This window comes from Lathamus discolor, chromosome Z (genome assembly GCF_037157495.1).
Source record: "Lathamus discolor isolate bLatDis1 chromosome Z, bLatDis1.hap1, whole genome shotgun sequence".
NCBI lineage: Eukaryota > Metazoa > Chordata > Aves > Psittaciformes > Psittacidae > Lathamus > Lathamus discolor.
In genome coordinates, this window is record NC_088909.1 from 29,090,001 (window position 1) to 29,116,488 (window position 26,488).

Below are 26,488 nucleotides of genomic sequence, written 5' to 3' on the forward strand. Positions count from 1 at the left end.
TTCACAGTCAGCTAAAGGGATGCTTAAATATACCATGCGTAAAAATGACATAGAAACATTAAAAGAATCCTACAATCCAGCTTCACCTCTGCATGTTTGTTGAGCATAACTTTCAGACAGTAACTGCTATTCTCCATGGTTTCCTTTCCAGTAAATTATAACCAATAATTATTTGTTTCTTGTGTGGTTTTACAATTATTTGATACACTGATATTTCTAATGCATTGCTTTAAAAAGTTAAGTTCTATATAAATCTGAATAACCTTTTAATTAAAATCTTAGTGAAAAAGTGAAATATGCAGGAGGCTCTTGCTTGTGATCTTGTACCCCTCTGAAGCTGAAATTTTTGTTTTAAAAGAAAATAAAACATCTTCTTAGGAGTGGGAAAAACAACTTTCTGAGTTCATATTTTAATTACAGAAGAGGTTCCTATAAGGTGTCATTGAAAGATGCCGGGCCTTGGTGGTAACTGGTAGACTCCTTCTTTCAGAGGTTGTATGGACCCCAAAGCAGTGTGCACTTAGTAGGAGCAGAAGCTGTTCTTGCAGCCTGGGCAGTTGTTGTGGATGGATTATTTGCAGTCCCATCTGCTGCTTGCGTGGCTGGGATGGATTCACGGCCATTCAGCCTCCAGTGATTTTTCCAGATAGTCCCTAGTCTCAGATCAAGGAGAAGTGGTGGGGCTGAGGTTTATTAAACAGCATACGAAGCAGTATTTGAATGTGAACATAGTCCTTTTTTGTTAATTCACAGAATTAAGTTAATTATATAGCATACTTCCGAGCATTCCACTTGCCATGGTAATTTTCTGGTGAAAATCCTAGTAAAATCAGTGCTTGTAAAGGCACAGAAGTTCCCTATCAAGAGTACAGTACATAACCAAGGGAATAAAATCCTTATAATTCATGGATTTGTTTATTTATTATTATAGGTAGATGTAAAACATAGATTCTTTTCAAAACTTTTAAACTTTTTCAGCAGTAAACTCAAAATATGGTAACAGCTTATCTGGTGTGGGGGGGGAGGGGGAGATCAGCCTTGAACCTGGATTTGTTTGGTGTAGCTGTGCTAGGACCAGATTAACAAATAGCTAAGTAAAACATACTAATGGCATACTTTATACTTTCCGTGCTGGAAAGTATATATGCTGTATATGCCATATATGGTGAAATAAGATGAACCCCGTTCTGCATGCAAATAGATATGGACCCAATACAGTAAAGAATTAGAAGGCAGTAGCAGAAAGGATATGAAGAGGTTTTTGGGTTTATAGCTCTGATATCCATTAAAAGTAGTAGCGCAGCAGGTGACAGTTTGGCTAAGTGTAAAGTGAATGTTTTGAAATAAATAGCAGTTGGGTGACCTGGGATGTCAGGGTTCTAGACAAGGGTGTGTGTTTGTCAATATATCCTACATGTTTTACAGACTCCTCAGGGAACAGGGGAAGATACAATTTCACCTTTTCTGTGCCAAAACATTTTAATTATATCTTCTTCCAAGTACAGCGGTTCAGTAACCAAGGAGCTGACATTGATGCATGTGTTGATAAAGCTGCAAACATTCAAAATGAGATTAACAAAGATTTTGAGGAAAGGGTGACAGCTAATTTTGCACAGTATTCTGCATCTAATTCAGGTCAGTGTAATCACAGAATATTTTATAACTGTGTGTCATCCAGAGGGACTTTTATAATGCTTTGTGGTTTTGAGGATTTGTGTATATGAAAGTATAGATCTTAATACATCATTCAAACAGGTTATAACTTTTTTATCTAACATCTATTGGTTGTAGCCATAAACAGGAATAAACTTCAGCATTTAGAAGCAATTTTATATATCCGTGAGCATTCATCACAGTAATAGGTTCCTTTTCTCTAATTCACCTTGAAAATACTGACTTCAGATGTGAAATTGGACTGAAACTCCTGTGCTCATTTTGCAGCATTGCTTGATATTTGCAAAAAGATCAGACTGAAAGTTATATTAAGTGTATTTAAATCATCAAACTGTAGTTTCTTTGTGTCGTGTGAGACCTTTTGAGAACATCTCAATGTATTTCTGCTCTATTCTCCTCCTTTTTTGAAGGCAACTGACATTCTTCTTTCACTTTTCTTTTTGTTTGTGAAATTTTCTCCTTTTTTTATCCACTCACTTCTCCATCTGCTTTCACTTTTGTTTGCTTGGGCCGTCTCTCATCCCAACTTGATAATGAGGAATGCGGTGTGACCCTGACCTCTATCAGCCCATGCATGACCTTCTGACTCCCCCACATAACCTTTGACCTTCTCTTTGACAGCTTGATTAATTACCCTGTGTTATGATTTATGAGTAAGTGCTATGTAAAAATAATAGACAACAGGTGGTCCTCTAAAAACTTTTTGTGGCATGTTTTCTTTTCCTCCCTAACCTGATGAGCTATTTTAAGTTGGGAACTTAGTTGGACAATGTGCGTTTGGCAACAACACGGCATTTTTACACACTTGGACACAGCGCTGGAATTCAGGCAGCCGAAGTGTAGCTGGGAGGGAAATATCACAAAGTATTAGCAGGGTGCAGTTGTGAAAATGTACATGGGGTGGAAACAGAATGCGTAGTCAACTACATTTTGGGCATTTCAGTCGCAGGTCACGTCTTGAGAAAATTGGTCAAATAAAGGAGGGGGAATTTTTCAAGCTGCGCTGCATCTCCAGCAGCTATGGTTTACTTCACTGTGCCTCACCAATGACTTCTGATTGGTTGTCGTGACCTCATCCCACTGTTGCACCTACAGTGATGTACCCTTCTCGTGGAAAATATGAGAAATGAAAGAACATACGTCTTTCCAAAAAGAGGAATGGATGTCACCATGTCCATTTTAACCACAGGCAGGTTTAAGAGCTGAGCGCTTTTGAGTTGCATTCCCCCTGGGTTTGAACTCTGGTCTTGTTACCAATGATCCAAATCAAAACCTGAATGTGAAAATTCAGGTTGATAAAGCTTAGGAAAATGATCTCTTTCAGACTGACACTTGCAGTCCAAAAAGATAGCTACATAGGTCAAAAGATTCCTCTCCAGCCCTGACCTCTCTGGTCACATATGGTGTCCCATCTTGGTGGATTAATATGCAGAGCTGAATGTGTTTGGCTCATTTATTCATGTGGCCAGGCAGAAGAGATTTCAGAAGATTTGGAATGTACCTCAAATACTTTGGGGTTCTTTTTTTTATAACCTTACTCTTGCTGTCAGAGGCAGTATTTCTATTCCTTCCATTTCGAACATCTCGCTTGAACTTCCAGTAAGAGGCAGGAAGTACCGCTCCATTTCTGGCTTGTGTTTTACGGTGGAAAAGGCCCTTCTACGTTGTTCTGGCTTTGTAGTAAAGGTATTGTAATTGAGATTCGTGATTCTTTCCACTTGACTTTGTCAGCCTGCTTTTCCTTTCATCATCATTTGCTGGCTCAATCATACGTGCTAATTGCATTTGTATTTATGAACCTAGGACTGGAGTTTACAGAGGCCTCTGCCTCTAGAAGTAGGTACCTGGAGGATGCTAGTAGTTAGTGTAGATTACATTTTTCTTACCTTGAAGTGTTAGAATTTGGATTGTTTTGGGTGTTTTAGTCTGAGAAAGAAACTGTAATTGTACCCACTGAACTTGTAGATTAGAGGCTGGGACTTGTATTTATCAGTGTCTGTCCTGATTATTGCATCTCATCATAGATACATTAATGGGGGATGCAGCCAAATCTTAGCTTCTGTGCAATATTGGTATTCTCTCAGACATGCGGTAGAGCACACGACTTGGCTTGTTTCCGTCATCTGAAGATTGATGGGGGACAGCAGGGTTTGTCCCAAAGTTTAGCTTTTTACCATTAAAAAACTTTGCCCTTTGGAGGGTGGTTTCTGCTTCTGTGTGCACTGGGCACACTCCACTATTATGTGTGTTGAAAATGTACCAAATGTTTTAGTGAGAGTGGAAGCTTTAAAAACCCCCCTGTATGGCAGTGCTTACTTAGATCATATGTCACTACATTTTAACAATGCTCTAAGCTCATCATAGGTGAAATTAGTATTTTTAGTGCCATTCAGAGATATATACTTCTGAACACTATTCTCGTATAAAAGATACTTTTTAATGAATGTGATTTTGTCTTTGCTTAACATACCAAACACTGTGTATCCTGCGTATTTATTAATTTTGCCAAAGGCCTTTTTTCAGATATTAGTAGTCTTGTGTGTTCAGTTTTGCATTGACTTGCACCCTGTTCAACCCCACTTCATTACTGAGGAGTTCCACCTTCTTTTTTATTTCTTTTCTGATTGCATTGAACTTCAGTGGTGCAGCTATGCCCACACCAAATAATTTTTCTAAAATTTAATTGTACTTAAAAGCCACATTGTTTACATAGTTGTTATTTAGAGCTGAGTACTCCTTTTCAGTAGAAAATGCTTGGGCTACGGCTGAACAAGAGAGGTTTTTATAGTTTTACTTGTCATTTTGTTATTCCATGTTGCTTTATACATGTCATTTTCAAATCTTCTTTCTGGTACCATTATTTTGTATCTATCTTGCCATTTAGAATACAGAAGGACAAAGGAAAGGCAAATACACTGCATCATTTAAGCAAAACAATCTGAAAAGAGATTACTTCCCTAAGAGAAAGTTTTACAATTTTTAAGATAATTTTTTCTTTCTCAGTTATGGGAAGACCTATCTCGGTTACTATTTAATTATTTTAATTGTACAGACAGGAAACACCTGCTGTCGGTGAGAAATTAAAAAAAAATAAATGTAAAAGGAGACATGTTGCACTGCTTAAAATGTAATTGATAAAAATCCTTTAATTAATTTATGAAATAGTGACTTTAAAAATGGAATCATATTTCATCTGTTGATGTCTATGTGAAAAATTGACATTGTGTCCTCATAACATTGGACAAATGAGTCATGTAATTTTCAGTTACATAATCAATAACTTAGACAAATTCTACTTCTTTGATGATTTATGTGTCTGTTTTGTGGGCAGCTTAAAATGGACACACAGCTTCAAATCACTGTAACACTTGTAGACCTGTAATAAACACATGAATTTTGCATTTGGCATTGTATAGAAAGCAAAACAAATCAGTAAGACAGAACATCTCCGCTCAAAATGAGCAACTCGAAATGAACAACACAGAAAGCCCCAAGTACTGCGAGAGCTTGGTCCTACCCTGCCTCTAGCAAGCTCAGACACCTTCCTTTCCTCTGAGGCATGTGATTTAGGAATGTTTGTAAGTCGTGTTCTCTGATGGATTTTGACTTTGAATTTTCCATGTTCAAATTTGTGTGGTTTTAGTACAGTATTTTGTTAACATGACCATAGCAATGGCATGGGCAGGTTTTAAACTTCATCTTCTTTAATTTTCCATATTTTTTTTTTTTTGGCTCTTCCCCTCAGTTTATTTATTTATTTGCCTGTTTGTTTGTATTTATCCCAGTTCAATTCACTCAGCAGGGAGGGCTGGAGTGCAACATGACAGGAGACCACTTACTCACGGCGCCGCGTCTAGCTAGGAGGCAATTTTCTCTTTGGCCTATGTTGACCTTTTTTGACTATGTCGCTTACGCCACAGACAGTGTCCTGAATGCCTCTTATTTCACCCTGTTTAGTAGAGTGCAGCCGTGCCCTTTAACTTGGGTTTTGGTGGGAGGAGAAGCTATGGCAGACGTTTGAGAAGGGCACAAGGACGAGGGGTAGGAACTCCCTTCAGATGCGATTTCGATAACTAGTCAAGTGTGTCCAACTGTAGAAAATCACCAAGTGACAATCTGTCTACCTGACAGTGGCCACAATGCACTACAAGGTTTGTGAATGACTCTACAGATTAGAATAAAGCAAGCCCAAAGAAAGTATCTTTTGTTGGTGCGGGCTTGGTTTGCTCTGTCCAACTAGGTATGGGGACCTCTTTGATTTTTGTGCCTAGCCTTAGTGCAAAATGAAGCACCCAATGAAAAGCTGGAATAAAGCTGTTCAGTTAGATAATTAATACAGACATTTCCAAAAAGTAAGTCTTTATTAAATTACTTTTAAAGGACAGCTTGATTTTGACTGGGAACCCATTATAACTTCAAGGACTCATCTGTTAAATGCACTTGCTTCTCTTTTCTGCCTGCGTTTGTGATTATGTCTTCCATGAATATTACAATTCTTGTGTGATTTGCCATCGTTTAAAAGTCATAATAAAATGATTGCCTGATTTATTTAAGAATTTATTTCTCATTCATAGATTCATGCATTTTTCAACCAGCTCAAAAGCGAGGCACAAAAATGCAGCTGGTATGCTCAAAAGCGTATTGCAGGTCACAGATTTTCTCTGTGTTTGTTGAATACAGGATGTAATCCTAGCAAAGTTTTAGAGCAGATTTAAAGATGTGCTTAAAAGTCAATCCCCACAGTAAAAGAGGTGACCTGTAAGCAATATCACTGAATCAGTTTTGGTATTGATTCACAGTTAGTGCTGCGATTGGCTTCTGCATGGTATGCTTGTTGTCAGCTAGACAAAAGGTTTTACTGTTTTAAAGTTCAGTGAATAGTTTTCACATGCTTTCTTTACTATATATATAAATATATGAAATCTGTCCATCCTTTTTATTTAAAGGTTTTTACTGGCTTGGTTCTTTTTTATTCATCATTATGTAGAGTTCTTAAAGAAATATTTTGCTTCTGGGTCTCATATTGTTTTCTGAAGAAGTCATGTAAATAAATGAATATTAATAAAATAACATATTAAATTATTTTAAAGGTAAAACAGGCAAGTTTTCTGACACTGAGGGATGTGTATAAGCATAAGTGTATGCAGAGACACATTCACACATCAATAGCCCTTTAATGACAGAAATGAACCAGAATATTCTTAAAATACCCTTCTATAAATTATGTGGTGTGAAGTTGCTGAAATAAATATAAAAGTTTTCAAGAGTATTAAAATAAATGCAAAGCATTTTCAAGCATTAAATCTCCATTTTCATTTTTCTTCTTTTTGTGTGTATATCTCTTCTAAAACAGGAAGGCTATGGAGTAATAGTACTGAATCCCAATGAGAACTATATTGAAGTGGAGAAGACAAAAGCCCAAGTACAGCTGTCTTCCGATAGCTCAGATGAACCTGCAGAAAAGAGGGAAAGAAAAGATAAAATCCAAAAGGAAACAAAGAAGCGACGTGACTTCTACGAAAAGTACCGAAATCCACAAAAAGAAAAAGAAACTATGCAGATGTATATTAGAGTAAGTTCCTTTTGTTTTGTTGCCCTTCGTTAATCGTGCATAGGTATGTTTACTGTCCATATTGGCTAATAAACAGCATGCTTTTTTAAAAACAAACACATTACCAAGATGGCATTCAAAAGTTTGTACAGAGTTCCTGGCTCTTTATTCTATTGGTATTTTTTGTCATTTATGGAATATGAAGTTTTGGAAGAGTTGCAAAACATTCCTTTCTAATTTCAAATGGGAACTTGAAATAAACCCCAGAGGAAAACATGGGTGCTATCAAGAAAGGGAATGATTTAAGGAAGACATTGTAAAAATTATTTTATAAACAGAAGTGGTACGTAAGAAACACTTTCTAGTAGACCTTGGGCAACATACTAGCTAGACATGTCATACATGCATTTATTGTGTTATATTGTCTTGTAGTGGGGAGGCAGTAGTTAGGGCCTGATAGTTTTTTAACATATTACCTGCTGAATTAATAATGTATTGTGGAAAATACCGGTGTTCATCTTGTGTGGTCGCAGATTTACCCTATAATGTGCTGTTTTCATATGAGCAACCATCCATTGTGTTTCAGCTGAACTTCTGAAGGGAGATAAAGAAGGCAAGTTATTAATATCTTAATAAATATTTAAGCTAGAATAGTTCGAGAATGGTGTAATGAGGAAACTCTGTCCCTTGCTCTTTTCTTAGTCAGTGAACCTTTGCACTTTGTAATGCTACCAGCATGGGATCATTATAGCAGTGCTACCCGAGGATTTCTAATTCTGCAGGGGGCACAAACAATATTATTTGCACTTTGACACATTCTGCTTCATATACATGCTATGTATTATACATACAAACTGAGTCATGCAATTTCCAAAGCCCTTATTAGGAAAGTTAGCATTTTCATTCAGTGGTAAAACATATAAACATGTAAAGCAACACCAGATTGTAGTTTTTGTAGTTAAACCAGTAAAAGTGCATATGCCTTTCTGGTGCGAAACAGGGGAAAGACAGGAAAAGGTATGTTAGAATCATCTTAAATTTTAACGTGTTCCTGTTAATTGTGGTTTAGAATAATGTTTGAAAGAGAAGTAACAGCTGTACTGGCTAGTTAGAAAGGTTTGTAACCAGGATACGAGATTACACCAATACCATAAATATTACTGTGTCTTTTGAGAAATAACTTGCTACAGAGTATCAGAAACAAAAGGATGCATGTACATATTCGAAGTCACCCATCCGCTGCTTTTTAGGAGGGATGCTGTTCTGACCACCAGACAGACCCTGCTTCTTAAAAGGGGCAACCAGACTTGTCTTGGGGTCCATCGGAAGCCAGTAGATGATGTGCTGTATTGCCCAGAAAAGCGTTTAGTCAGCATGCTGGTCAGTGTTCTCTCTTTTTGATCCTTTTTAGCAGTTCCACCTGCTCATAGCTCTTTTGCTTGATGAGGCACAAAATTTGGCTCCAGGAGGTTTGACCCCCAAAACATAAAATGCATGACTCCATCCCATTTTCTTTTCCTCACAGCTCTGTGTCTCAGATATGACTGTTGATGTTCCCTTTATTTGATGTTCTTCAAATCAAGGAAAGAAGTAGCTTAAGTTTTAGTGAATGTATGGGCAGTGGTTTTTTTTTTCCTGGGCGAATTAACTGAAATCAGGTTGTCTGTTGCAGTTGGGTTTTAATTCTGAAAGAATTCTTTGGAGTTTATCTTTTGTTTAATAGTCTGTAGTACAGAGAGGTTTTTGAAACAGAGTGAAAAATGTCCCTTCCTTGGTGTGTGGCAGGACAAATTACTGCAATTTACTTACCTATCCGTTTCTGAAACAAAACCAAGCCACCAATAAGGCGCCATTTACTCTGTTGGATAGAACTGCTCAGTCTGTAGGTGGTTGCAAGAGCAGCTGTGAATATAGCACGCTCTGTTCCACCTTCCTGGCTACAGACACTGTTATCAGCCTGTCTAGGCATTGCATGAAAATAACCAAAATAGGTAGGTTTAGATTAGACGTTAGGAAGAAGTTCTGCCCTGTGAGGGTGGTGAGGCCCTGGCACAGGTTGCCCAGAGAAGCTGTGACGAGAAGCTGTGACTGCCCCATCCCTGGCAGCGTTCAAGGCCAGGTTGGATGGGGCTTGGAGCAACCTGGTCTAGTGGAAGGTGTCCCTGCCCATGGCAGGGGCTTGGAACTGTTTGAGCCTTAAGGTCCCTTCCAACCCAAACCATTCTGGGATTCTGGGATTCTAAAATGATGCAGTGCCATATTTGCTGTGTATTAATTGCTTTCCAGACTATATGTGGTGTGGATACTACCATTTGCTTGCACCATGGGACTTGGAATCCCATTTACTACAACCACAGGCTGCAGGGGCTACGGTGTTAGAGCAGATTTGGGTAATCTTTGTAGTCATATATATATGACTATTATAGCGTACATTTGACTCACAGGGCTCTTGAAATAAGACATATTGTCACAGAAGTATTTAAGAAGGGTATATGCTTCATAATGATCTCATCAAAGAGTTCTGAAAAACCTGAGCAAGCTTACATCATTTTGCCAAGCAGGGAAAAACAGAGAGACTAAATGAAAAATATCCTCACAAGAAGTCATCAACTGGATCTGACGTTGACGGAAAATTTGTTCCTGTCAAATATGCTGGAGAAATTGTTTCAGGCTGTTAAGTAGCAGGAATAAATATCATCGGTTATGTTCTCAAAGGGTCATTGAGATCTGTTGTGATCTGATGAGGAAATGGCATTTGAACAAATGAAAGCTGTCTGGATGATGCTCCCAATTGTGCAGGTAGATTTTCCAAGAATGGGAAAAATGGAACTCTCTTATGGTAAATTTCTTTAAGCATTTTCTGTCTTCATAGGAAAAAAAAAATAAAAATGGGATACTCAAGAATATGTAAAAGCAGAGTGTTAAAATATAAAAGCTCAAATTGCACTGTATTTTTGTACAGAAAGAGTACAAATAAAAGCAGCTATTGGAGTGTGTAGTGCATTAAGCACCGTGCTTGAAAGATCAAAGTACTTACTGTTTCATGCTGGAAGTTCCCTCAACTATGAAATAATGTACTTTCTGGCATACATTATAGCTTGTTAAAGGGACTGATTTGGTCTGGGCAACAAACATCATGTCAAACATTATGGCAGAAAAACCTGCTTAATGTTTTGTAATAAGATAGAATTTTTTGTTCTTAAACATCTGCCAACTGAATTCACAAGTGAAGACAGAAAATGTCATCAATTCAGCAACAATCTTATAAATTCAGTTTCTTTTTTGTTGATGCAAACCAAGGAAAAACTTCTTGATAATCCGCATTGACTATAATACTTTATGGTATGATTAAACAAAAGCTTTTTACTTTTATATAACATGCTAATGAATACATATGAATTTTAATACTCTTACTGTTCAGATTTTAACAAGCATATTGCCAGCAGATCATTTTAAAGGCATCTGTTTTTTAATGTGTTGAATAGAGGGTTGAGTCAAATAGCTAAATATGTACATACATCCCTACAGAAAACATTTCTGTCCTTACTTATAGATACTACTATTTTTCCTTAGACCACCAGAGGCTGCTGCTGTACATATTGGCTAGTGCTTCCCCCCAGAAATTTCATGCCCTAGCCAACCTTCATTTATTACTGAACTAAACTGAGAATTTGTTGATCTCTAACCTTTTTCTATGGAAACAGATCATACAGGCTTAAATGTGACATGACTGTTCCCTCCATCATCCAAACCATCTCCACTCCCTACAGATTTTCACATTGACAGTATCTTCTCTATGTTAAAAGACACTTAGAAATATAAATCAGTATTTATCCCCTTCTAAATAGCATTCACCACTTAAACAAGTACACTCAATGGGTTCTGAAATTATTAAAGGAAAAAGTAAATTGCATAATTTTATAATGAAAGTAATTTGCAATAATGCTGTTGCCACAATAGTCAAAGGATATCAAAGAGGCAACAAAGGAAGAGGTAGGAAGAAGTACTTTTATCATGCTGTCTGATGGGGTCAGGTTTTCTGGGTAAAAGGATAAGCCTTTCCTAGGCCTGTATGATAGGAATTTTGTCCTTTTTTTTTCCACCACTGAGTTTAGCTGCTTTAATAATTCTTATTGCAAATACTCTTTGCTGTAGCACAATCTGTAACAGCACTATTTATGCTAACATCATATCAATGAAATTAAATTAATTCTGGATGTAGCATACTTTTCATAAATAATTTTTACCCTCTTTCTGTGAGAGATTAAATAGAAAAAGATCATGTGCAACTAATTTGTTTGTTTTACTAGAAACAAATGCATCAGGATAATTTGTGCCAGTGTTTAGGAGAAAGCGGTAAGAGGCAGGTTTATTAATACACGGTTAAGTACGCAGTGAGTGCTGGTGGGCAGGAAATCCTGGCAAACATGCAAGCACAGTTGTGCCATTTCTGCTTATTTGTTCAGTGCGGCTGACACGAGGCATCGCCTGACTGAAGGTCACTGCAGAGTGTCCGCTTGTGCAGGGCAACCTTTCAGTGCAGCAGATTTATTCCATGTTGGGGATGGAGCTGCTTCCCGGCATAGCTGTGGTCCCGCCAGCTGTGCAGGTCTGGCCCCGTGGCCATCCCTGGACAGATGCGGACTCCTGCTGCCTACCCTGTGACTTGGCAAGGTGCATGCCGGCTCTCGTCCAGAGCCTCTGCGACTGCATTAGTGCGCTGCTGAGATCAAGCTAATAAGCCCTTTATTCCACCAGAAGAGACAAAATGACAAGTGCTAGGCAAACGGCTCCCAGGACATAAGGAACATGCTTCAGCACAGTGAAAGTCAGTGTCAGACCCAGGCATCAGGACTTGAACATGAAAAGTGTCATGCCAGTGCTTATACCACAATGCCCTGGTTTTTAGCTCTTTTACAACTATCAGCATTACTTTACTTGTACCTCTGAAACAACACATGGTTTTCACTCAATTACAGAATGGTTTGGGTTGAAAAGGACCTTTAAGCTCATCCAGTTCCAGCCCCCTGCCACAGGCAGGGACACCTTCCACTAGACCAGGTTGCTCCAAGCCCTGTCCAACCTGGCCTTGAACACTGCCAGGGATGGGGCAGCCACAGCTTCTCTGGGCAACCTGTGCCAGGGCCTCAGCACCCTCACAGGGAAGAACTTCTGCCTAAGAGCTCATCTGGCCATATTTGCCTTTTAAAGGCTGTTACTTCTTTGTTTTCTAGAGAAATCTCTTTCACTTCTAAGCAACTTGATATGCTCTGCTGGCAATGGAAAACTCATGACAACTGCTTAGAAACTACTATGGCTTTATCTATCAGTTTTGTCCCATGTATACTACTTGGGCATTCAGAATTCAAAAACAGAGCAGTTCAGGCGCTGGGACTTAAATGTGTAGTGACACTTTGGGTGCCACAGGGTATTTGGGATGCCTGGAGAGATCTAGCCCATGTCTTGTAGTATCTGTTCCACCAGAGACCTGCACCACCCTGGCCAAACGAGGACTCTAAAGCTTCTACAGTAGCACCAAGCACCTACAATTAGAGCTCTGTGTTATTCCTAAAGGGTCAGATAAGCAATAAGTTCCTACAGTAAGTTCTGTAGAACAGGAAAAATATGTGTATGTCGCATTTCATTCTATAGATGAACATTCTGTTCAGTGAACAGGCATCTTACATTAAATAGCTAAAGTATGTAGGGTTTAAACTATAGTAATATTCAATAATTTATGCATAGGCTATTTAGCTCCTGCAGTTAAATTAGGTATTATTTTAAATCCTGAGATTGTAAAGACTTCTTCTGTTATGTTTTGCATCTTATAGTCTGGAAAAGTTGTATTTGTCTTCTTTTCCTTGAGCAGTGAAAAGAAAGAGACGATCACTGAAGGAAGATTTTGCATCTCTTCAAGAGCACCACTGGCTCTTCTTTCTGCCATACCCTCTCTTTGTTCTGCATTTCACAAGTATGGTTTAATCAAAGAAAAAGAATAAATTGAGGCCATCTAGCTTTGGTGTCTTTCAAACATTCATTACGCGATGCCAACAAAATGTGCATTGTTCAGTCCGGCTCCTAAAATGTGAGGTAAGCCGTGAGAGTTTCCAAAAGAAAGAACCAGCTTGCATCTCTCCTCCCACCACGAGCTGTGTGGTGCTCCTGCGGTGCTAAAAAAGACTGTCTCTCACAGGTCAGATGAGTCCTCTTTCCTTTCAAATGGGATTCAGGCTTGATAAACCTGGCCAGTTAGCTAATGTTAAAGGAAATAGCTCAGCAGAAAGCAGGCATACTTGTTGAAGGCAAAGGTGAATAAAATTATTCAAACTTCTTGTACTCAGATACTGCCTGCCTTTGATTGCAGAGTGATTGCAGTGAAGGACTGAAAAGACCTCACAGGTCTTCTGGTCCATCCTCCTGCCAGTACAGATTGCTCTCTGCAAGTATCCTTTATAATTTATCTAACGGAATCAAAGGGTAATATTCTTTTAGCTGATACCCAAATAAGGATAATATCCTCTAACCTACTGCAAGCAGTTGCACGTTTTGATGTTAGATTTCAGCGTGTTTGGGAAAACCATCAGAAGAAAATTAGCAGGGGCTCATACGCCTTGTAGATTCTTTACATGTTTTTTTTCTTTGGGGACAAGTCAGACATAAAAGCCTTCATAGAGATGATGAAAATTAATTTCTGCAGTAAATATATATAGTCATCTTAAGATTAATGATTCTGTTGCAGAATAACCCATTTCTGTGGGGACCGCTCATGCCACCCTGCTCGACTCCTCAAGAAGTATTTATTTGATTTAGGTAGGAGGATATGAGGACCGCACAACTATGCATGAAGGTCAGGAAAACATTTGTGGAGCTCTAGTAAATGAATGTCAGCAGGCAGGGAACCAGGGCACAGGATGCACAGTGGGTTCAAGGTTGTTGTTTTCAACTCACCTGCTACGGAAAATTCAGGAAAAATATGAAGAAAAAAATGTAGCTTTGGGATTAAGATAAATCTGGTAGTTCCTTTGAAGTCTGCTTGGCTGCCTGCAGCAGTGAGAGCTGCCAAGGGGGCTAGAAATAATGGAGGAGTTGGTGGCATGGAGGAGTGTGGAATAAGCTGCCCAGAAAAAATGTCAGTCCTTGCCCTGCAATTCATAGGTGGCTGACAACTCAAAAAATTAATTATTACAGCCCTTTTATTCTGCGTTACATTTTGAATACTTACAAGTGGAGGATTTTACTAACTAAAATCCTTACTTTTTGTAAATGTACTTATTGTGCAATGTTACTTTGAATTACGTATATCTTGAGAACAAGCTTTATGTCTTTAATCAGCTCGTTGTCATCCCTGCACAGGCAAAAAAATATGCCTTATTGTGAGCTCTCAGAACGGAGTCATGACCTCCATTCTTGCTATGTCTTGGTGAACTCCACAACTGATCAGCATGGCCCAAGAACCACCTTCTACCAGATTCAGAGCCTGAACTTCAAAGTGTCCAGGCAGAAGTCTTTCCCAAGATTTTCTGGTTTACAGTATCCCCAGCCATGAAATCATCTAAATATTGAGAAATCATCCTGTTCTCTCTTGACTGAATCTTTGTTTTATCCTTCTCTTCCTAGCTAAAATGGAATTCTAAACAGATCAAAAGTGCTTTTTGCCTTTTGTAGTGGGTGGTGTCGGTAGCAGGGTTTCTCTTCTGAATGGGCTGCATGATGTTCAGCTGCACTCTTACACACTTTGTTATTTAGCAGTTGATTCTCATTCTCTTCCTCTGTATTTTTTGATCCGTACTTGGCAAGGGTGAATTTGTAATACACAATGAGGTATATTTTTCTTTATTATCAACTAAAACTTTAATTTTAGTTAGTTTTCCCAATGGGTAACACTGCTTAGAGAGAAACTACTGAATAAAGTGATAGCGAGGTGCATTTACCAAGAGTTGTATGTGTTGAGGAGCCTTAAATTTTTCTGGGCTCTTAAGCAACAGTTTGGGAACCTTTAGTATGGTACTTTTAGCCTGGACTGAGAAAATATCCGTGGGTTAGGAGCATTCAACAAATACAGCCACATTACTCCTATTACTGTCAAACAGTGTGATTACGGGGATTGCACACCAGGGTTGCAGGGGCTATGGTTCCTTTCTTCTGCTAGATCATATAGCAGGAGGGATCCTTAGTTCACTATCAGGATGTGCTGAAATAACTTGCCATGTATCCCCCAGCAAAGTGACAGGTTTTTAGTTCTTTAATGAAATATTGCTCCTGGTTGCTAAGCCTGTGTGCCTCTGAAAATATCAGCAGAAATCATAGAATCCCAGACTGGTTTGCGTTGGAAGGGACCTTAAGACCATCCAGTTCCAACCCCTGCCACAGGCAGGGAGACTTTGTGCTAGACCAAGTTGTTCTAAGCCCTGTCCAACCTGGCCTTGAACACTGCCAGGGATGGGGCAGCCACAGCTGCTCTGGGTGACCTGTCCCAGGGTCTCACCACCCTCACAGGAAGGAACTTCTGCCTAAGAGTTCATCTCTGGGCAACCTGTGCCAGGGCCTCACCAGCCTCACAGGGAAGAACTTCTGCCTAAGAGCTCATCTCAATCTCCCCTCTGTCAGGTTAAAGCCATTCCCCTTGTCCTGTCCCTACAGGCCCTTGTCCAAAGTCCCTCTCCAGATTTCCCATAGCCCCTATAAGGCACTGGAGCTGCTCTAAGGTCTCCCCTTAAGGAGCCTTCCCCTCTCCAGGCTGAACAAGCCCAGCTCTCTCAGCCTGTCTCCAGAGCAGAGCTGCTCCAGCCCTCACAGCATCCCTATGGCTTCTTCTGGACCCTCTCCAACAGGTCCCAGTCATGCATCTGGGTTTGTCGTGTCCCCACTGAATTAAAGACTGAGTGGAAGAGTTGCTGTCTCCCAAATGTCTTACTTTACAACTCACATATTCTCTGGTGTCACTTAAATTTTGATCACTTATTATACATATAATGCAGTGTGAATTTTCCAGGGCAGTTCCCCCTTACACACACAAAGTGCCTGTGCATGTTTATGCACTCAGGCACTGCCTACACTAAAACACACAAAACCTACACGTTTGTGTGTGTGTGTGTGTGTGTGTGTGTGTGTGTGTGTGTGTGTTCAGCATCCTGCAGACTCTGCAGGAAGTGAGCTCTGACATAGATCGCCTATCTAAATCCATCCACAGGTCCTGAAGGACCTGGTGAATGAAGTTGGAGAGCCACTGTCCATCATATTTGAAAAATCATGGCAGTCAGGTGAAGTTCCTAAGGACTGGAAAAGGGGAAATATAACCCCCATTTTCAAGAAGGGGAAAATGGATGACTGTTGTGGTCTAAGCCCAGCTGGTAAATCAGAACCACCCAGCTGCTCACTCACTCCCCCACCTTTCCTCCCCCAGCTCTCGGAGGGATGGGGAGGAGAATCGAAAGAATGCAACTCCCACGGGTTAAGATAAGAACAGTCCAGTAACTAAGGTATGACACAAACCACTACTGCTACCACCAATGATAATAATGATAAGGGAAGTAACAAGGGAAGAGAATACAACCGCTCAACACCTGCTGACTGACACCCAGTCTGACTGAGTAGTGATTCAGCCCTTCTGGGTAACTACCCCCAGTTTATATGCTGGGCATGACGTACTGTGGTATGGAATACCTCTTTGGCTAGTTTGGGTCAGGTGTCCTATCTCTGCTTCCTCCTGGCTGCCCCTCCTCACTGGCAGAGCATGAGACTCACAAAGTCCTTGGTCAGAGTAAACATTACTGAGCAGCAACTAAAAACATCAGTGTTATCAGCGCTGTTCCCAGGCCGAAAGCCAAAATACACTGTGCTGCACCAGCTACTAAGAAGGAGAAAAAATGACTGCTGCTGCTGAACCCAGGACAGTATCCACCCCTTATTCCATACCATTCACGTCATGCTCAGATCCCACATTTTCAATATACTATCACTCATATATATGCATATATATACATGCACACACACACACACTGGATGGACCAATGCCTATAAAGCTCCTGAGTCCATCCGGTCCATGATGTCAGGCTCCGTCTCCTGTCTTTCAGAGCAGGAGAGGCTTTGTGTAGTGATCACACTAGTGAATAACCTGGTCAACAGTGTCCATTGCCAAGTTCACCCCTCGATCATGAGTCCATCTCTATGTTGCATCTCTGCCCTGATGGCCGGAAGTGTCATGGGCCCTCCAGGCTCAAAATAATTCACCCTCCCCTTCAGCAGTTTCTGCAGCTTGTTGTTGGGGACTACATACAGCTGCCTTCCATCCCTGACGCTTCCAAAGCACTGGAGTGGCCCAGTGGACTAGATACTCGCTCATACTGTCCCATACACCCTGCCATTCATGACTGTCCAGCCTTGGGGAGAACCTCTTGGTCCTCCTATATTGTTGTCTAACCCTAGACAAGACCCGAACCCAACTCTGCTTAACTTTCGAGATCAGACAAAATGGTCGTGGGTAGAACACACTCTGTGACTATTAATCCGAAACAATGAATGCTTTTCACAAATACACTCTGGTCAGATCTGTCGTTATCTCAACCCTTTGTGCCTCACGTTGAGCGCCTAAAAGAACTGTCGTGATTTAAGCTCAGCCATAAATCATGCAGTCGCTCTCTCACTCACCTCCCTTCGTCCCCCCGCTCCCAGAGGGTTGGGGAGGAGAATCAGTCCAGATTGATAAGAGCAGTCCAGTAACTAAGGTATAACACAAACCACTACTGCTACCACCAATGATAATAATGATAAGGGAAATAAGAAGGGAAGAGAAAAAATGACTGCTACTGCTGAACCCAGGATAGACTGTTACAAGGGATGGAGCCCGACATCATGGACTGGATAGACTCGGGATGGAGCCCGACATCATGGATGGACTCAGCAGCTTTGTAGGGATTGGTCCATGGACTAAGGAATGATCTCTCTCTCTCTCTCTCTCTCTCTCCTCTGTGGATGTATATATGTGAGGTAAGCAGGATGGTATATTGAAAATGTGGGATCTGAGCATGACATGAATGGTATGGAATAAGAGGTGGATACTGTCCTGGGTTCAGCAGCAGCAGTCATTTTCTCCTTCTTAGTAGCTGGTGCAGTGCTGTGGTTTTTACTTTCGGCCTGGGAACACCGCTGATAACACCGATGTTTCTAGTTACTGCTCAGTAATGTTTACTCTGACCAAGGACTTTGTGAGTCTCATGCTCTGCCAGTGAGGAGGGGAAGCCGGGAGGAAGCAGAGACAGGACACCTGACCCAAACTAACCGAAGAAGTATTCCATACCAGAGCACGTCATGCTCAGTATATAAACTGGGGGCAGTTACCTGGAAGGGATAGATCACTGCTTGGTCTGGCTGGGTATCAGCCGGCGGGTGTTGAGCGCTTGTATTCTCTTCCCTTGTTATTTCCCTTATCATTATTATTATTGGTGGTAGCAGTAGTGGTTTGTGTTATACCTTAGTTACTGTTCTTATCTTAACCCGTGGGAGTTAAATTCTTTCGATTCTCCTCCCCGTCCCTCGGGAGTGGAGCGGGGAGGAAGGCGGGGGAGTGAGCGAACAGCTGTGTGGTTTCTGAGTGACAGGCTGGGTTTAAAACACGACACATGCTAAGGCATATGAAAAACAACAAGATGGTTGGAGGCAGCCAGCATGGCTTCACTAAGGGGAAATCCTGCCTGACCAATTTGGTGGCCTTGTATGATGGGGCTGCAGAACTGATGGACAGGGGCAGAGCAGTTGATGTCATGTACCTGGACTTGTTCAAAGTGTTCGACACTGTCCCGCACGACATCCTTCTCTCTAAATTGGAGAGACATCACTTGGATAGGTGGACTACTCAGTAGAGAAGAACTGGCTGGATGGCCGCACACGAAGTGTTGCAGTCAACAGCTCAATGTCCAGTTGGAGACCAGTAACAAGTGGTGTCCCTCAGGGATCGGTGTTGGGACCGGTCTTGTTCAACATCTTTGTCAGTCACATGGACAGTGGGATTGAGTGTGCTCTCAGCAAGTTTGCCGATGACACCAAGCTGTGTGGTTCAGTTGATAACGCTGGAGGGAAGGAATGCCATCCAGAAGGACCTTGACACACTTGTGATGTGGGCTGATGCCAGCCTTATGAAGTTTAACCATGACAAGTGCAAGGTCCTACACCTAGGTCAGAGCAATCCCAGGCACAGCTACAGGTTGGGCAGAGAAGAGATTCAGAGCAGCCCAAGGAGAAGGACTTGGGGGTGTTGGTCAGTGAGGAATGTAACATGAGCCAGCAATATGCACTCGCAGCCCAGAAAGCCAGCCGTATACTGGGCTGCATCAAAAGGAGCGTGACTAGCAGGTTGAAGGAGGTGATCCTGCCCCTCTACTCTGCTCTTGTGAGACCTCACCTGGAGTATTGTGTGCAGTTCTGGTGTCCTCAACGTAAAAAGGACATGGAACTGTTGGAACAAGTCCAGAGGAGAGCCACGAGGATGATCAGGGGACTGGAGCACCTCCCGTATGAAGACAGGCTGAGAAAGTTGTGGCTGTTCAGCCTGGAGAAGAGAAGGTTGCATGGGGACCTCATAGCAGCCTTCCAGTATCTGAAGGGGGCCTGTGAGGATGCTGGGGAGAGACTTTTCATTAGGGACTGTAGTGACAGGACAAGGGGTAATGAGTTAAACAGGGGAAGTTTAGATTAGATATGAGGAGGAAGTTCTTTACTGTAAGGGTGGTGAGTCACTGGCACAGGTTGCCCAGGGAAGTTGTGAATGCTTCATCCCTGGCGGTGTTCAAGGCTGGGTTGAACAGAGCCTTGGGTAACATGGTTTAGTGTCAGGTATCCCTGCCTGTGGCAGTGGGTTTGTAACTGGATGATCTTAAGGTCTTTTCCAACCCTAACTATTCTATGATTCTATGATGGGATACATAAGACTGGAAGGTTTCCTTTCTACCAAAAGCAAAGGTTTAATCAGTACATACAGTCATATAGCACAGCAAAAAACTTAACATGTAGTTAATTCGTACAATACGCCTAGTACTCCATAAGCATCTGCAATGTGCTGTTTCTTTGGGGCTGGTGTTTCTTTCCAGCATGGTTCTTCATTCCTATCCCCTACCTTTTCCACCTGCCATGTAACTAAATAACCTGATTTCAAGTTCAGCCTATACCCTAGAAAAGTAAGCAATTGACATTATCACTTAATGTGTCACAGTCACCTGTGCAAACAGAAGCCTTAATTGCATGGACACATTAAGAAGACAGAGATTTATTTCTTTTAGGGATCTTGTTTGCCGAGGAATTATTTTGAAGTTAGTGAACTAAGTAATGAAAGAAATTTAGCAAAGCTTAGGCTGAGTAAGCAGTTTTGAAAGATTTCTAGATTCTGCAATTAACTTTGAGATCTTATCCTTTGATAAGTAACTGCTCTCACACATGCCACCTTGCAGTACACCTCGCTGAGTCTCTGGGTATTCCTCTTTTCCTGTTGCTTAAAAAATTAATAAATATATTTGATGATAGGATCATGTTATTCATTTTCGTCCTTTGCACTGGCTGCCAGAAAAGGGTAGGCTTGTGTTTAATGGCTGTTGTTTATTCTGAAATCCCTTACCAGTGGAGACCTTTGCAGTGTGTGAAATCCTCCTTGTTGAGATATGTCAGACTTTCAGGCACTGTGTGCTCTTTAAGGCCCTGCCTTAAGTGGACAAGTGAGTTTTTGCTGCAACAGTTCTTAAAATAACAGCATCTGATTTGGTCATGGAGTCCACTTGTAAATACCTTTCTGCTGCTCTTGCCTGTTTGTTCATTATGTTCTTTCACCATTTCCCCTTCTTTTTTGAACAACCCCAGCTGACTGATAGAATTTGGCTGATACTTAAGTGGATTTTTATCTTGATGAGCACCAGGCAGTATCATCACTGGAGCAGAAGTTCAGGTATTGTTGTTAATTCTGTTACATTTATGGTAAATGACCATAACCTTCCAGTGCCTAAAGGGGCTGACAAGAAAGATGGAGAAGGGCTTTTGAAAAGGGCCTGTAGGGACAGAACAACAGGACCGGCTTTAAACTTGCAGAGGGGAGATTGAGATGAGATCTTAGGCACCTGAGAGGGTGCTGAGGCCCTGGCACAGGTTGCCCAGAGAAGCTGTGGCTGCCCCATCCCTGGCAGTGTTCAAGGCCAGGTTGGATGGGGCTTGGAGCAACCTGGTCTAGTGGAAGGTGTCCCTGCCCATGGCAGGGATTGGAACTGGATGAGCTTTAATGTCCCATCCAACCCAAACCAGTTTGAGATCCTGTGATGACATGATTTTCTAGCAACACTATGTAGTATGCCTATTTTTACCCAAAGATAAAGTGACCAAGCAAAAATCAGGTCTTCTAGACTCAGCAAAAACGGACTGCAGTTGCAAAAGGTGACCGTTGCCTCAGTTCTGTCAGGGGTCCACAGAGCATACAAAAGTTGGAAAGAAAAGCTTATGACATGGAAATACTGGAAATTATTTCATGTCTGCAGTGGTGGTCACCCAAGACCTCTCTGAGCTGTATTGAAAGTCACTCTGTCTCAAATGAATGTGGTGCAAAGACTGGGGAATCTGCACTGCTGGAAGTACAGAGCTTGCTCATTTTGCTTTTAATTGCAAGTATTAGGCATAGCACTTGTGACCAGTCCTGGATGACACTGCTTTTAGTGTGGTGTTGGACTAGCAACCTTCAGAGGTGGTCTCCAGCTGATGTGGTTCAATGACTCTACATTCCTCATTTCCACTTCAGCCCTCAAAGAAGTATTTAAGTTATGGATAGGCTTTGTGGATGTTGTGAAAAAGGCGTATTTCCCTGTCTTTCAGCATTTGGTGCTACTGAGGGCGTGGTTGGTCATCCACTTACAAAGGGCAGTCTCAGTTGATAGGGGCCAGGAAGCCTACCTAGGTATTAGCATGGTTAATACCATGTGGTCTTACGTAAGTATTGCTACAGAAATGCACCTTGAAAGACATAAGCCTCTCTGGACAGGCAGTGGTGTTGCTTCTCATTTTTAACATCGGCGTGTTAAGCAGGACATTCATGATTTCTTCAGAAATCAAGAAATTCCTCATGCCAGATCATCTGCTTAAATTTGCTGTAGAACCTTAGAGCAATACAGCAGCAGTTTTTTCACAGATGTTCTCCAGATATTCCTGGCATGCCCATTTTTGAATAATGGGAAGGATACAAGTACTGTCTGCGTCCTTACTACTCCTCCTTTGTTATTTCTTCACCAAAAAAGGCTTTCATCTACATTGTTAGTTTCAGTCCACAAAGTTTCATTTTAAGCTACAAAGCAGTTCCTGAGTTTTGGGAAGAGGAGAAAACACTCTGCGACCTTCAAATTGATTATTTGCCAAGTGTCTTTTTAAAAGAGGGTAGACATGGCAGAACTAAAAAGGCTGCAACTTTATGAAAGCATTAGTTAGCACATGTTTAATTAAGCCTGTGCATAACCGCTTGTTAGGAGATTTTCTCTACATTGTTAATCTTAAAGTGAGACCTGAATCTATGTCTCAGCTGAAGGCCAGTGCATTCATTAACTATAGGTTGTCTTGAAGCCCTGGGACAAGCCCCTGATTTCATTTCTTAAACCCATGCCCATGTTCATAAGGGTTATGAATTATTTAAGATGGTCCTGTCAAGTGTTCTGTGAATGCTGTTCATTGGAAGAAGTCTGCTCATGAAGACACCAAAACTAATCCGTGCTGCTTCATGTACAGGCAGGTTTGGGTACTTCAGTGTTGTACTGGGATATCGGGCACAGTGAATGTAATTGCAGTTTGGCAACTTGCAGGACATGTGGTAGCTGGCAACTGTCAATTCTTACTACTCACTGTCAGTTTTATTACTAAAAAAGATTTCAGATTTAAAATATAGAAACATTTGCCCCAACAGAGCTGAACTACAAAAATGGCAAAATAAGTCAAACGTGGATTGTTAAACAGTGTTCAACTGTTGTTGACCATAGGAGCTATGAGAGCTCTTCCAAAGTCTCAGTTAGCTTGAAGATCTGGTTTATCAGCTTCTATGGGACATCCAGGACAAGACCATTCTTGGGGTTACAGCTTTTGTGCCGCCACTATTAAGGACAGATCCTGCAGTTGCCCAGGTCCATTATTCTGCACAATCTCTTCCCCAGTGCAGGACTGAGTCAGTCCTCCTCTTTTCCTGCTTATTTGCACTTCCATCATCAAGCACTATTTCATGGCAATATGGGGATGTAGTGGGTTGACCTTGGCTGGCTGTCAGGTGCCCACCCAGCTGCCCTTTCCCCTTCTCAACTGGGTAGGGGAGAGAAAATACAACAAAAGGCTTGTGGGTTGAGGTGAGGACAAAGAGATCAGCCAGCTATTACTGTCATGGGCAAAACAGACGTGCCTCAGGGAAATTATTTTCATTTATTGCCAATTGACAATGCAGTAGGATAATGAGAATTCAAAACAATCTTAAAACACCTTCCCTCACCCCTCCCTTCTTCCTGGGCTCAACTTCATTCCCACATTCCCCACCTTCTCCCCTCCAGTGGTGCAGAGGAACGGGAAATAGGGATTGTCGTCAGTTCCTCACACGCTGTCTCTGCCGCTTCTTCCTTCTCACTGTTTTCCCCTGCTCCAGTGTGAGATATCTTCTCCAGATGGATATCTCCTCCGCCATGGTCCTCCCTAGGTTGCAGATGGATATCTGCTCCACCACGGACTGGAGGAACAGCCTGCCTCACCATGGTCTGCACCACGGGCTGCATGGGGAATCAGTCTCTGCTCTGGCACCTGGAGCACCTCCTTTCTCACTGACCTTAGGGTCTGAAGAGCTGCTGCTGTCACACATTCTTGCTCCCCTCTCCTGCTGCAGTTGCACACACGGTTTTTCACCCTTTGTAAATGTGTTATCCCAGGGGCACTGCCACTGTTGCTGATGAGCTCGGCCTTGGTCAGCTGTATGTCTGTCTTAGGGCTGGCTGCACTTGACATGGGGGAAGCTTCTAGCAGCTTCTCACAGAAGTCACCCAATAGCACCCCACTACCAAAACCTTGCCATGCAAACCCAACACTGGGCCTTATATTATTCTCTTGCACTTTTTTCCTTAAGGTCTCTATTAACATTTCTGTGGTGTACCTTAATGAGCACATTGCTGACTACACCCCATGGATGCACTGTACATCTTACTTTTGCCACTCTCTCAAATAGCAAGAGGTAACAAACCTCACAGACAGAAGACCTCAGATACTAAGCAGGAAGAACCGCTCAATTAATAATGCTTCCATCTTTTTCTGATAAATTTTATTGGCTTTGCACCATTGTTGAGGAACAAGCTGGATTCTTTTTCAAGGAGGCTTAGTAAGTTGATATTGTTGTCTATTTTAATCCTGATATAACATTTCATAGGAAACTTATACAAACTTTGACAAGAAATGCTGGAGGACTAATCTGTAAGATGGACAATATGTGTGCATCATGATACAGAGAAGTTCAACAAAAGGAACTTAAAGTGTAAAATTATTTTTAATTGAAGCACAAGTCCAAGCCTCGAAAACTAAGTAGCAGTTTAAATAGGTTAAGGTTGCAGATGTTGAATCCATTCAGTCCTTGTCCTAAAACACATCAAATAAGTGGTGCTGGATACTAAAGGATTAAAATGGTATCAAGGACCGTTTATAACAGTAACAAAAGCTACACCCATGTGGGGTTTTGAGGGTTTATTTTTCTTATCCCACCCACTGGCATGGACATCATATGTTACCTACTCTGTAGATGATGCATATTATTCTCAAGATCTTCAGTTATCTCTGGAATTTCTCTTACATTTTTGTTCAGTCTATAATCTCAGTAAGACCCCCAGTGTTTGGCCTGCGCTGCCTGAGTTAGAAGATTGCTTCCAATTTTCCAGTTAGGTCAACCAAAAAAATTAAGATATGATAGAGGGTCAGTGGAAGAAATTCATATCAAAACAACTGCTCACCATGTCATTATGACAACCTGCTGTAACAAATGTGCTTCTGTTTTAACTTATGACAATTAATTGCTAAAAGTAATTTAATCTGACAGCAGCAAGATGTTGAAAGACTCATGAAGATGTCATAAAAGTGACCTTTCTGCCCATGTGCAACCAAAAGCCATTTTTAACAAGGAGCCTCAAAAACAGTACAACTTCTTTTGTACTTTGTTAATTAGTTATTGATTTGAAACAATGCTCTGCCAAATATTGTCAGATTAGCTAGACGCCAGCAAGGTCACAAGTGTGACAGTCTAGTCGTGATAATCTTATGGTATATAAGAATTCTTTTTCTCTGAACCTTTTGTTCCAGTTATCCTGAGAATTACATTTCCTGGCTTTAGCATTTGTGCTAATTTAAAATACAGCCAAGCTGTCTGTTATGCAGTTGAATGTTTTGAGTAGTTAAAAAATTATACTGCATTAGAAGAAAATTGCTAATGATCTGATGTCTAATGATCTCCGGTGGCGGCAGCACACCACAGCGCCAACGCCCTCTCTAATTTGAGTGGAAAAGAGCCTATTTCAATAAAATGGTCAGTGTGAGGGAGTTGCAGGGTTCAAGCAAGAGGTAGAACAAGCAAGTCCTGAGATTGTTTAGCGACTCATCAGGATCAAGGATAATTTGCTATCTTGCACTATTGTGAAACAAAATTAACATAGGTGGGTCTGGGCAGGAAGACTGAGAAGCAGAATTAAGGCTTGAGTGGCCTAATGTTCAACTTCACATTATTGAAGTGAGAACCAGAAGAAAGCACAAATCTGAATGTCAGATTGTGTTTGGCATCTGTTTGAATAATTATTTTATAACGTAATGGCAGTTACTTCAAATACAATTAACTATAGTACTCTAAATATTAAGGCACTTCAGCAAATCTTTATAGCTGTACATTAAATAAATAAGGTATCAGTTTACTTAAAGTACTGAACACTCTTTATTAGGAGAAATCAAATAGCTTTGAGCCTGTTAAATCTTTCTTTCACTTAAATAATTGTTCTTGAGTGTATGTAATAAATAGAGAGAGATATCAGGAGGAAAAATACAGGGCAAAGCCATTCTATTTAGTTTAACTCATAAGAGATACAAACTCTGTAACAGAGACCTTACAGCTGAGCTTTGTTCTGAAACCATAGCTGTTAATGAAAATACTAAGTTGTTGTTTTACTTAAATGTGTTGAAGTTTGTTAGATTCATTGTTTCCTGTGGTGGGGAAATCTTCATTTTTCTTGGCCAAAATGCTATTTTTCTTGCAAT

General features: G+C 41.0%; 1 protein-coding gene across 6 annotated transcripts in view; it reads left to right on the forward strand.

The window, feature by feature from the left end:
- The window catches only part of ARB2A (ARB2 cotranscriptional regulator A), a 298,119-nt gene that overhangs the window by 138,537 nt on the left and 133,094 nt on the right, over positions 1-26,488 (forward strand). For all 6 annotated transcript variants that reach the window (XM_065662654.1, XM_065662653.1, XM_065662655.1 and 3 more), the window contains one exon: positions 7,028-7,246. In XM_065662654.1, coding sequence (XP_065518726.1) covers positions 7,028-7,246 — 219 coding nt within the window. The remainder of the gene's footprint in view (positions 1-7,027; positions 7,247-26,488) is intronic.